General features: G+C 51.1%; 5 protein-coding genes across 5 annotated transcripts; 3 read left to right on the plus strand and 2 right to left on the minus strand.

Annotated features, from left to right (window-relative positions):
* Positions 1–1,557: 1,557 nt before the first annotated feature.
* ASPGLDRAFT_125828 (Mechanosensitive ion channel family) lies at positions 1,558–4,551 on the plus strand (the record flags this gene model as incomplete). The annotated part of the gene is made up of 2 exons (XM_022540592.1): positions 1,558–2,244; positions 2,296–4,551. 2 exons carry the CDS (start codon positions 1,558–1,560, stop codon positions 4,549–4,551), a joined length of 2,943 nt encoding a protein of 980 aa, XP_022401238.1.
* A 282-nt stretch (positions 4,552–4,833) lies between these two features.
* On the minus strand, positions 4,834–5,383 carry ASPGLDRAFT_46446 (uncharacterized protein). The gene has a single exon (XM_022546446.1). It carries the CDS (start codon positions 5,345–5,347, stop codon positions 5,012–5,014), a length of 336 nt encoding a protein of 111 aa, XP_022401239.1. The 5' UTR covers positions 5,348–5,383; the 3' UTR covers positions 4,834–5,011.
* Positions 5,384–7,118: 1,735 nt separating this feature from the next.
* On the plus strand, positions 7,119–8,921 carry ASPGLDRAFT_66122 (tubulin alpha chain; the record flags this gene model as incomplete). Its single annotated transcript, XM_022548984.1, has 7 exons — positions 7,119–7,130; positions 7,297–7,355; positions 7,417–7,570; positions 7,633–7,720; positions 7,773–7,844; positions 7,898–8,401; positions 8,455–8,921. 7 exons carry the CDS (start codon positions 7,119–7,121, stop codon positions 8,919–8,921), a joined length of 1,356 nt encoding a protein of 451 aa, XP_022401240.1.
* A 234-nt stretch (positions 8,922–9,155) lies between these two features.
* Positions 9,156–10,291, minus strand: ASPGLDRAFT_57543 (thiamine transporter TPC1; the record flags this gene model as incomplete). Its single annotated transcript, XM_022548263.1, has 4 exons — positions 9,156–9,881; positions 9,944–10,097; positions 10,157–10,209; positions 10,259–10,291. 4 exons carry the CDS (start codon positions 10,289–10,291, stop codon positions 9,156–9,158), a joined length of 966 nt encoding a protein of 321 aa, XP_022401241.1.
* A 718-nt stretch (positions 10,292–11,009) lies between these two features.
* On the plus strand, positions 11,010–12,104 carry ASPGLDRAFT_108616 (putative Gamma-butyrobetaine hydroxylase subfamily; the record flags this gene model as incomplete). Its single annotated transcript, XM_022539543.1, has 1 exon — positions 11,010–12,104. A coding segment is annotated over one exon (1,095 nt), but the record flags the coding sequence as incomplete, so codon positions are not given.
* Positions 12,105–12,230: the final 126 nt, after the last annotated feature.

Raw genomic sequence — 12,230 nt, forward strand, 5'->3', positions numbered from 1 at the left:
TGAGTGATGATTATTCTGATCCGAGATTCATCTATACAGGATTATGCAAACTTATGCATATGCTCGGTGTGCCCGGAAGTAGGGTTAATTAAGTATGGAGTACTCACTTCGTACTATACAACTGGGTCAAGAGGTCCGCTTAAATGCCAGCGAGTAATTGCCCACCAAGCAAGGGCACATACATATACCTATCCGTACAGTGGCGTCTCCAAATTGCACCAAGGACCAGTACAGGGGCGTCCATCGAATAGAACACAGGATCTCCAAGAGTAATATGGAAGAGGCGTGATTGGTCAGTAGATCCCCGGGAAAGTCAATGGCCAGAGCATGATGTCAGGACAGTGGTGATATCAGTTGCTTTTTATGCTGTGGTGTATCGTGCTCATGGTGAGTACAGAGTACTCTGTATAGTACATACATACATCTCTGCTGGTTGAAATGGGTGACAGTCTTCTATCACAACTCTACGTAGTATACAATACACAAGCCGTATAGATGCATCTAGGCCGGCTTGGGGTGCGTAATGCCGTTACATACGGTCCCCACAATGCGGTCTGCAGCTCTTCTAGAATTGACCAACCCCACTTGTTAGTGATGGCAGCCAATAAAAATACACAAAATTGGCCACCGTCTCATACTTTGACGGCTGACCCACTGGGTTATAAAGACCCACCGGAAGCGATACGGTAATTTACGCTGCCGAGCTATTTTAACTTGAACTATATTTGTATTATTAGAACATGTAGTGTTGTGAGAAAAGAATATTGTAAACAATTGATAGTGTACCGAGTACATTACAGAGTACAGATTGAGTAATGTCAGTGGTAGAACTCACCGATCGATCAATATAAGCACGGATCTGACCCTTCTCTAGTACGTGCGAGATCGGCAACCAGTCAATCCACGGCTTTTGCCATCGCGGTTTTCTTGCTCCAGTTTTTTGCCTTTCTTATCTTTTTCATTTCTCTCTCTTTCTCTCTCTCTTGTCTTCTCTTTCTCTTCATCTCTTTTGTCTCATTTCTTCCATTCTCTCCTGATTGTACATATTATTATTATCTTACCCTCGTTCATCTCATCTCTCATTCATCTTCGATGCAGTGCTAGTGTCTCCACAACTACTCTGCACTACACTACAGCTATACTACAGCTACAGCTACTCTTAATCCCACTCCAGAGTACACTGTTTCAGGTAATACCCTCCTTACACCACGAGTCAGCCATATACAAAAAACATAAATAACTATTAACTCGGGCCCGCGCATTATCTGTTATATGGGGAATTCAGTCTCTGCGTGTCCCGTGTTAATATACCCCTGATCGGCTCGTGCGTCGTCGGAGCTTTTTTTTTTTTTTTTTTTTTTTTTTTTTTTTTTTTTGTTCTTTTTTTTTTTTTTTTTTTTTTTTCACCTTCATTTATTCATTTATTATCATGGCGTTCGCCCATTGACCCGGAATTCTCGCTAACATCGTCTTCTAGTTTAGTTTCCTTTATTATTTTTTACTCATTTTTAATATCTTACCACTCTAATTCCCGACTATCTCTGGCCTGGCGCCAGTATGTCGACCCCCGTGGAGGAGATCCCGGAACCCAAATATCACGACGATAAGAGAGACGATAAGAGAGACGATAAAAAAGATGATAAAAAAGACGAGAAGAAAAAGGACGCCCAGAATGACTACATCCACCACGATGACGATGCCATCTCCCCCTCCGGCAATGACCACTACGAAGAGTCCGGTCCCAGCGATTCCGGGCACCTGAGGGTTGATACCGCATTGGACCGTGATTTGATGGCTATGCGCTCGCCGTCTGCGAACCGGGAGCAGTCGTTGCGTTTGGAGGATGATCTGGCGTTGTTGGAGGCTGAACGGGTGGCCTCCGTGTCCACCCGGGATGAGCACGACAGGGATCAAAAGTCTTCCAGTTCCGCCGCGCGGAGCCGGTCTCGTCGCTCGGAGAATGTCGATGAGTTTGACGAGGCGACTAACCCATTGCACGAGAAGGCGGCTGTTTACAACCCTCCGGAAAAACCCAACACGACGCTCGCTCTCTTCATTAAGAAGCTCCATCAGTCGAGCTTTATTCTCCGATACTTTACCTACATTGTTCCCGTTGTCCTGCTTTTGCTGATTCCCCTGCTGGTCGGTGCTTTGGCGTTCCCCAATGCCAGTGTTGGAGGCGTCGAGTTACTGTGGTTCTCGGTTTGGTTGGAAATCGTCTGGTTGACCTTGTGGGCAGGAAGGGTACGTCCCCAGTCCCCATTAGGATGACAATGAACACAGCTAACTGAACAGATTGTGGCCAAAACACTCCCCATCCCCGTCGGAATCATGGCTAGTATCTTCACCAACAATGCGAAGAAATGGCGCGACCTGGCCAAGCAACTCGAACTCCATGCGACCATCTTCTTCTGGTGGTTGGGCGTGGAAATCTCTTTCCTCCCCACCATGAAAAACCACCACGTCGACCATGACGGGCGTACGCGCGATTGGGAGAACACCGTCAACAAGCTCATCATTTCCTTCTTCGTCTGGACCATCCTGAACCTGATTGAAAAGTTCCTCATCCAGTTGATCGCCATGAGCTTCCATCTCCGCACGTACTCGGACCGCATTGAAATCAACAAGTTCCAGATTGGCAGCTTGACCAAGCTCTACACCTACTCCCGCGAGAAGATTACCCAACTGGACGCCGACTTTGAGGAAAGGAGTGCTGCTCCCCAGGGCGATGGCAATGGCTTCCGCACTCCCATGCGCTACGCCGGACGCGCGCAGCGTGTGGCCAAGGGTGTGGCCAAGGGTACGCTGCAGAAGGTCGGTGATGTCGCAGGAGCCGTGGCGGCCGACTTTACCGGTAAAAAGGCGACCAACAGCACCCATCCACATACCGTCGTCCTGACCCTGCTGCGCACCACCACGGGCTGCCAGGTGCTGGCTCGCCGATTGTATCGGACCTTTGCGCGCGACGGATTCGACACTGTTTTCTCTGGTGATTTGAAGGAGGCTTTTGACAACAACGAAGAAGCAGACGCGGCGTTCGCCATGTTCGACCGCGACATGAACGGCGATATCTCCATGGAAGAGCTGGAGGCGTCGTGTGTGGAGACCGGGCGAGAGCGCAAGTCCATCACAGCCTCGCTTAAGGATCTCGACTCGGTGGTGTCTCGTCTGGACAACGTGTTGGAGTTCTTCGTTGTGGTTATCTCACTGATTGTCTTTCTGACGTTGATTTCGACGTCGGCCGCTGGTGTTCTCACGTCCGCCGGTTCTAGTGTCCTCGCCCTGTCCTGGCTATTCTCCGCGACGGCGCAGGAATTCCTGCAGTCGGTCATTTTCGTCTTTGTGAAGCACCCATTCGACGTTGGCGATCGTGTCACGGTGTACGGTAACTCCGGAGACGCAGGTCTAGGCGACGACTACTTCGTCAAGCAAATCTCGCTCCTCTACACTGAATTCAAAAAGATGCAAGGCCACATCGTGCAAGCGCCCAACACATACCTCAACGGCCTCTTCATCCTCAACCAACGCCGTTCCGGCGCACTAGCCGAAGCCGTCCCCATCGTCATCAAATATGGCACGACTCTCGAACAAATCGACGGCCTCCGCCAACGCCTCGTCGAATTCGTCCGCAGCGAAAGCCGCGAATTCCAGCCCAACGTTCTCACTGAAATGCGCGAGGTCACCGACAACTTCAGCATCACGCTCAACGTCGTCTTCTTCTACAAGTCCAACTGGCAGAACGAGGGGTTGCGCCTGCAACGCCGCAACAAGTTCATCTGCATGCTCATGATCGCCCTCCAGGAGATCGGCATTGAAGGATCGCGCATGAACCTCCAGGGTGCCCACGTCGGCTTCCCCGTCCACGTCAACTGGCACGGCGCTCCCCCTTCCCAACCCCCACCTAGCTACAATGACAACAACAACAACAACAACAACAACAATACACTGAGGCCAGCCCCTGCCGTCGGCCCAGACAACAACAGCAACCCCCCCGGCAGCGCCGGTAGTTCCTCCGCCAACCCCGCCCGCCACACCTCCATCCTGCGCAAGGGCATGAACACGGCCGCCGCCCGAGCCCGCGGCGACTCCACCGCCTCCCGTAAACACGTCGACTTCTCCCTGGGCATGTCAGAAATGGCTTCGGGCGACATCCTCGGCGACGTCTTCGAAGACCGCCAATACGACAACCGGATAGACGTAGACATCGTCCGCGAAACAAACCGCGAAACAGCGGAGCGCCGCATCCAAGAAATCCGCGAGGAAGAAGAAGAAGAAGAATCCGAGCGGCGACGCAGCGAGTCCTCGAAGAAGAGTTCTCGACGCGGTGCGGGGACGCCGGCTGGTGGGTCGAACAGCAATCTCAGCGTGCCTTCGCATGGCGATGGTAGACCGTCGAACGAGAGTCATGGGAATCTGAGCCTTTCCTCGTCGTTACATCGGAGGGGGTTCTTTAGGAGGAGGAGTAGTGCTAGTCGGGAGCAGGAGGATTTGGAGGAGGGAAGGGGGCGGAGTCCGCATGCTCATGCTCATGTTGAGGATGAGAAGAGCTGACGATTGAGTTGAGAGGGGTTTGGGTTTCGTTTTGTTTATTTTGATGTTAATTGGTACATACGGATATACAATGCATATATATATATAGAACGAGTAATTATGAGTGGAAGAGGGGAGGATGTGGATATTATGTGGATATGGACATGACATATAATGATGTCTGTTTTATATATTATTCCATTGCAATCGATACTATTAAACACTACTATTTCTGATTATGATGAACTCTTGTCAAGCCCAATCCACTGCCTAAGTCTTCCACGTGAGTCCAGAGGCCGCTTGTTGCCCCATTTCGGGCCTCCACACACGGCGAATCCTTTGCTGCGTGAATCCTTCTCAAACAGACTCATCATCAAGCCAAAGCACCGGTTGAAATCGTCGAGATATTCCGCTCCAGTGTAGGCTGAGCTCTCCGCTTCCGTCTTCATCAAGTCAATCAACGATCCATTGACCCAATTCTTCACCTGGATGAAGATGAGGGTGTAGTCGCCGTCACCGAGCTTAACGGGTATGCCGATGTCCACGCCCGGGAAGTTTTCCGGGAAAAAGAGAGCTGCGGCCCGCCTGTACACCTCTTTGGTAAAGCTGATCGGGGTATTTGTTTGTGACGCTTGGGGTCATCTCCGTCAGCGGGCGGAAAAAAGTGATTAAAATAAACTGTTCCTTTGTCCCAGATCTCTGCGAGCCTATCGTATTCGTCGGCTTGGCTCTTCATCTGTTCGGCGGGCTTCTTTCCGAGCAGTGCATGGAGAAACTGGCCAACCATAACAGTGCTGGGCTTCAACGTGTTGATCATCGAATCAATAGCTATGAGTAGTATCATCGCCGCCACCATTTCACCTGAATTACCTATGTCGATCGAACCTCGAAAAAACGCAGGAAGTACAGCACGCACACACTCCAACTTCTCTCTCGGTGTTCTCATGTGCCTACTGGCGGCCAAGAGGACACAGAACATCGAATAGTTGGGGGTCAAGGCAGTTTCCACGGCAGATTGGAATGGATGAAAATCACGAGCGAGGTCGTTCGGCAATTCTTCGTCAAACAGCTCATTGACCACCTGACGGAACGCACGGAAGAGACAGGATGGAGCGTCTCTTTTTTCGTCGTCAAGTAACGGCCTAGCTTCATCCAGGCAGACCACAATTATTGGACCAGATTCGTTCTCCATTGACGTCCCATCCGGCAATGATTTGGTTCCTTTGATCCTTTCTTTCCTCTTCGTGATGAAGTCCTTAGTCGCGACGTTCACCTCTGACTCGCCATCCTGCAAACGTTTCGAGATAACGCCTGATGTCGAACCGAAGCTGATCGTGGTATCCATCGTTGCTCACTTGAGGTTTGAAGTGATCCTCAGGAGAAATGCCCGCATTGTAGCAAATGATAGTCCCAATAAGCCGCAACAATAAACATCTTCCATGGGGCAGTGCAGGTGTCGACGTCCTCTTTGGAAAAGGTGTCGATGATATCCGCGACAGTTGACCTCTTCGGATACCCTCCTGCAGTCCCCGCCGACAAGTTGATGTAGATAACATCTTTATGATGACTGACAGAGAGTTGTTTCACGACAAAACTCTTGCCTATGCCCGAGGGATCTACAATGGTTGTTTACGGTGCCACGTAGGTATTCGCTGCTCTTTCTGTAGTCCTGATGGTATGTGCAGTCTTTCGTAAACGAAGTGGCTCGCGACATGGTTCTGCGAGCGATCCTTCTTCCAGAAAGCCACCCCAACAAAGCCCTCGAGTTTAGAGGATTCTGAACTTGGAGATGGCGCCTTAGGCGTGGGTTTGTTGAGAGCATTCTGAGCGTTCACCCAGATCAACTCGTCCACTTCACCAAAAAAAAGCACAGTAGCCAGTAGAGGTACCACTCTTTCGACCCTGAAGCCGTCGGAGTGTAACAACTGTATCAGCATGTTGGCAATCCATTGAAGTCAATCGCATTCTCTGGATCGCTCGACACCTCTTCGTAGATTGACTTGGTATCTAGCCCTAAACTTTCCCAAGCTGACTTGCATTCTTCACGAAACTTGTCGAGAGCGGCCATTATGGGCCAGACACTTAGGGGGGCCTGCTGAACGTGTCAGCTTCATTTTGAACTGATCACACAAGGAAAGAAGACTGAGACTATAGAAGATCACTCATTTTCGATGGAGGACACTTGCTGACAGTAGGGAAGATGGGTAGAGAGCAGTGGGAAAATTCCAGCGTACACAGAAAGATTTTTTTCAAAGGAAGAAAGTTCGGATTCATCACGTGGCTGCATAGGTGACAGGGAGACGTCTGGTGCAAAGACCTTCACAGTGAATACTACTATCATCAACTATCATCAGATGTCAACCATGTAGTCAACTAAGTTAACTTGACGATGTATATGTAAGCGAGAGCGGTGAGTCACGTGATGAAGTGGGTGATCAACGTCGACCGCATGTTTGGTGGTCCTTTTAACCTCTCAATCAGCCCAGCAGGTCCATTCTGCTTTCCCTATCTCCAGATTCCACTGAATCTACTACGACGACTACCTTCAATTACCCCCATATCTCGCTGTTTCTCAATCACTTGTCACTATGAGAGGAGAAGTACGTTTATTCCTTATCGCCATTGTTTACTGCCATCCCCGCATCTCCCTTATCCCCTGAACCTGGTTACCCCAAGTCAACCACGGAATCACCACGCGTGGAATCTCGCGTCGTTTCAATGTCAACCGGTTGGAAATGCAAGGCTAATCGTGCTGTGAAACTCTAGATTTGCCATATTCACATTGGTCAGGCTGGTGCGCAGCTGGGTACCAGCGCTTGGGAGCTGTATGTTCTCACCGCTTTTTGTTCCCTCCTTCCCTACCAGCTCCCTCCTCACACCTTCCAGGTACCTGCTCGAGCACGGTCTCAAGGCCGACGGTCGAATTGATGAGGAGAGAATCGAAGAGATTGGCGACGGTGGCTTCCGCGAGACTTTCTTCGCCGAGACCGGCAATGGGAAATATGTGCCTAGATCGGTCTTCGTTGACCTTGACCCTTCGGTACGTATTTCTAGCTGATGATATTGGAACAAACCAGGGATTATTAAGCTGATGGATTATAGCCCATTGATGAGGTCCGTACCGGCAACTTTCGTCAGCTCTTCCACCCCGAATTCTTGGTCAGCGGAAAGGAGGATGCCGCCAACAACTGTACGCCCACCGTGTTATTCAAAGATATTGAGACGAGGCTGACCGGTGGCAGATGCCCGTGGACACTACACTATCGGAAAGGAATTGGTGGACAATGTCCTCGACCGCGTTCGCCGTGTTTCTGGTACACCCCTCTTCATGGACAGCGTGCAATTGAATTCCGCTAATCCTCACCAGACAACTGCTCCTCTCTGCAGGGTTTCCTAGTCTTCCACTCTTTCGGTGGTGGTACTGGTTCCGGATTTGGTGCCTTGTTGTTGGAGCGTCTCGCCACTGAGTATGGCAAGAAGTCGAAGCTCGAGTTCGCCGTCTACCCCTCTCCTCGTGTGTCGACTGCCGTCGTGGAGCCTTACAACGCTGTCTTGTCCACCCACAGCACCATTGAGAACTCGGACTGTACCTTCTTGGTTGACAACGAGGCTGTCTACGATATCTGCCGTCGCAACTTGGACATCCCTCGTCCCAGTTATGAGCACCTGAACCGTCTGATCGCCCAGGTCGTTAGCTCCGTCACCTCCAGTCTCCGTTTCGATGGTGTCCTCAACGTCGATCTGGCCGAGTTCCAGACCAACTTGGTGCCTTTCCCTCGTATTCACTACCCTCTGATTTCCTACGCTCCTGTTGTGTCCAGCAGTCGCAGCTCTCACGAGAGCTTCAAAGTCCAGGACCTCACCTTCCAATGTAAGTTGACCGCATTATTTTTGGCGTGAGTTTAGGGACTGACTTTTCCACAGGCTTCGAGCCCAACAACCAAATGGTTGTTTGTGACCCCCGCAACGGCAAGTACATGGCTGTCGCTCTTCTGTACCGTGGTGACGTTGTGCCGCGTGACTGCACCCAGGCCGTGGCCAACGTCAAAGCCAAGGCTTCTTTCAACCTGGTTGAGTGGTGCCCTACCGGTTTCAAGTTGGGTATCAACTACCAGAAGCCTCAGCGCATTCCCGACAGCGAGATGGCCCCTGTCGACCGTTCCGTCAGCATGCTTTCCAACACCACTGCCATCTCCGAGGCCTGGAGCCGTCTCGACCACAAGTTCGACCTCATGTACTCCAAGCGCGCTTTTGTTCACTGGTACGTTGGCGAAGGTATGGAGGAGGGTGAGTTCTCTGAGGCCCGTGAGGACCTGGCTGCATTGGAGAAGGACTACGAGGAGGTTGCCAACGATGGCGAACCCGACGTCGAGGAGGAAGCCGAGTACTAAGCGGGTCTTACCATCGGGCCCTGTTTATGGTCTACCTGTTAATATTGGCTTCTTGTCTTTTTACTTTCCTCTGTCCATCTTTAGATGTTTGTTTGCGACAACCCCTTTTGTTCATACTTCCCCTTAGCGACCTTTGAATGCCTGACTTTACAAGAAATACGAGAATTACAATGTGAATAATTATTCTAGTCAGTCACTTTCCTTAATGATACAAACCGAGCGACAGAATTGACTTCAGTCTTTCTGATCGGCACCCACCTTCATCTCCATCAGTAGTCTCAATGTAGTCTCGTAGGACCACATGGTGATTGCACTAGCCGGCGCAGCCTTGATAAGACTAACAACCAACCCACGGTACAGACCTCGCACACCCTGTGTCCGCACAATCATCCGAATAGAATTGAACACCCCTTGATACTCGGGAATATTGCGATGCACATACATATGCCTCGTCGGCCCCTGCACCTGCAACCTCTTCCTCACAAGATCCAACGGAAACACTCCCGTCTTCGCCAACACACTCGCCATAACCCCCGCCGCGGCATCCCCAGACCCAAACGGCAAATGCTGCACATCCGCCATCACCGGCCGCAGCGTCTCATACGTCGCAAAGAACAACCCCATGTACGGCACAATCTGCCCCACAGCCGCAGTGCACCCGCGGAAGAATCCCGACGCACCTTCTAGACGCGCGATTTCACGGACGGACGAGAAAAGGGAGAGGTAGACGCGATCGCGACCTTGCGCGGCGAAGCGTGTGCGCAGGAGATCGAGGGGGTATGTAGCGCCCGTTGCGACGCCGCCGGCGAAGGCACCAGAGATGAAGGATTCGACGGGTTGTGGGGGGCGGTAGGGGCCTAGTTGGGCTAGGGCTTGGGTTGTGCTGCGGTAGGTGGTGAATTGGACGGCGCCGTAGCAGACGTACATTAGTTCGGCGGGGATGTTGCCTTTCCAGAGGCCCTAACCGGTTCGCATGTTAGTTTGTGCTTTCTGGTTCCTTGGTGGGCGTTGGTGTGGCGCACTGTTATCCCCTCTTCTTTCAAGATGGACCGCATCGTGGAGAAGGTCCCCTTGTAGATTGGACCGCTGACATGTTGATGGGACACGGGGTCCGACATGGAGTGGATTTGGAGCTGGAGGCGGATCTTGACGACATCGAGGGGGGCGATGCAAAATCTAAGAGAATTGCAATGTTAGCTGTTCTTCTATTATCTTGTCTCGGTAGTTGGAGGTACCGTGAGATAAGCCCGGCAATTCCACCTGCCAGAACCACCTGCCGCCGTGTACCCTGGAAAATGTCAGTAAGAATCCTTCGTATATAACAGGAGAAGATCTACCTCATCCTTGAGGTGCTCGCCCCCGGCAGACATTCATGTGAAGCTCTGTTGGGATCTTCTCTATCGGAGTCTATCGGAGTTTGGAGTAAAACCCCGGGATCATCGGACGGGAGATGGAGAAAATAATGAATGTGACAGGAAGAGCACTCTGTATAGACAGTCGCTGTTAAAACATGGACAACTGAAGGGCAATTGAAAGAAATATCAGTCAGAAGCAGGAGGGGGGATTAAATATACCCCCAGCTGTGACGTTTTTTTAATAATATTATCTTTGCTGCATTTCGATTTGGTGATGCCAATGCGTGCACGTGATGTGTAATGATGGCGTACGGGTATTTACGGACATATCCGCATCAGGTAAGTTTCTCTGCCTGAGGCTGACAGGTATTTATCAACTGCGGAGAAGCATCTCTTTCCCTTCCCCCGCGACATACAGAGTCAGCGCCAACTGCTTCCTGTTGCTGGGAAGGAGGCCAAAATGTCAACCGTCACTATGGCTCGTCCCCTGGGCAGGCTCCTGCGTTCCTCTCCGCCGATTACTCGTCCTTTTCCCTTCATTTTCCGTCGTGGTCACCGTTCGACAAGCCCACCCAAGGCAGCGTATGATTCAACCCTTCCCGTGAAGTCAGAATACGCCGGGCTGGAATATCCCAAGCTGGAAAAGGAATTGCCTGCGGGAATTTCTGTGAGCAAGACGCATTTCAAGGTGTGTATTGGAAACAGTGGTGAGAGAGTATATTTATTTCCGGCTCTACGTGATTCTTGCAAATGTCCCATTTGTGTCGATCCGCACTCGAAGCAACGCAACTTCCGGACGTCGGACATCCCAAACGAGATCCAACCGCGCAATATCGAGTTTGACGGCAAGGAAATAATCGTTCAATGGAACAATGACATTCCTGGCTATGATGCATCCCATACTTCAAGATACGACATAAACACTCTTATAGTTCCGGTCAAGTCAACGACAAAGCTCATCGCTGCATCGAGGCCGCGTCGGACTTGGGATCGGGAATGGATGAACAAGTCACAGTTCTGGATCTCGTACGACGACTATATGAATAACGAAGTCCAGTTTGCGACTGCGATGCGGAATCTATGTGACACTGGACTCATCTTTGTCAAGGATATCCCCGATTCCCGTGAGGAGGTCAAGAAGCTGGCCACGCGCATGGGTCCGCTCCGGAACACATTTTACGGCCCAACATGGGATGTGCGCAGTATTCCCAAGGCCACGAACGTGGCTTACACAAACCAATTCCTTGGCTTTCACATGGACTTAATGTACATGCGCGAGCCCCCGGGCTATCAGCTTCTCCATTGCTTGGAAAACTCATGCGACGGAGGCGAATCGATGTTTTCGGACGGTTTCCACGCGGCCAAAACAATTTACAAGATGGGAACGGATTTGTTTGATGTTCTTACCGACGTTCAACTTTGCTACGAGTACAACCACGAGGGCGCCATATATCACAACCGCTGGCCGGTAATCGAGACCACAACCATGAGGCACCCTACAGAGTTTCCACCGATTCGGCATGTCAACTACTCCCCTCCGTTCCAGGGCCCCATACATTCTCGACACGTTGGGAGGAACTACCACGAATTCAAGAAGTTCAGAAAGGCTCTCAAAATTTTCTCTGAGCTCCTCGAGCGCGGGGAAAACACCTTCGAACTGAAGTTAGAGCCCGGCCAGTGTGTCATTTTCGAGAATCGTCGGGTCGTCCATGCCCGGAGACAATTCAATACTGCTGTCGGTCAGCGCTGGCTTGCGGGTGCCTATGTCGATGAAGACTGCCTGTGGTCTCGGTTCCGGCGGAGTATCCGTGACTATCCTGAGGCTTGGCCAGGGCAATGGGAAGACCCGAATAAACAGCTGCAGCGGGACTCTGGGTAGCATTAGGTTACAGAAAAAGGAATATGAGGGCAACTAGAGGGGAAAGTGTTGTATAGTATAGTTCTGGGTCTTTGT

The sequence above is a fragment of the Aspergillus glaucus genome (assembly GCF_001890805.1).
Source record: "Aspergillus glaucus CBS 516.65 unplaced genomic scaffold ASPGLscaffold_9, whole genome shotgun sequence".
Classification (NCBI taxonomy): Eukaryota; Fungi; Ascomycota; class Eurotiomycetes; order Eurotiales; family Aspergillaceae; genus Aspergillus; species Aspergillus glaucus.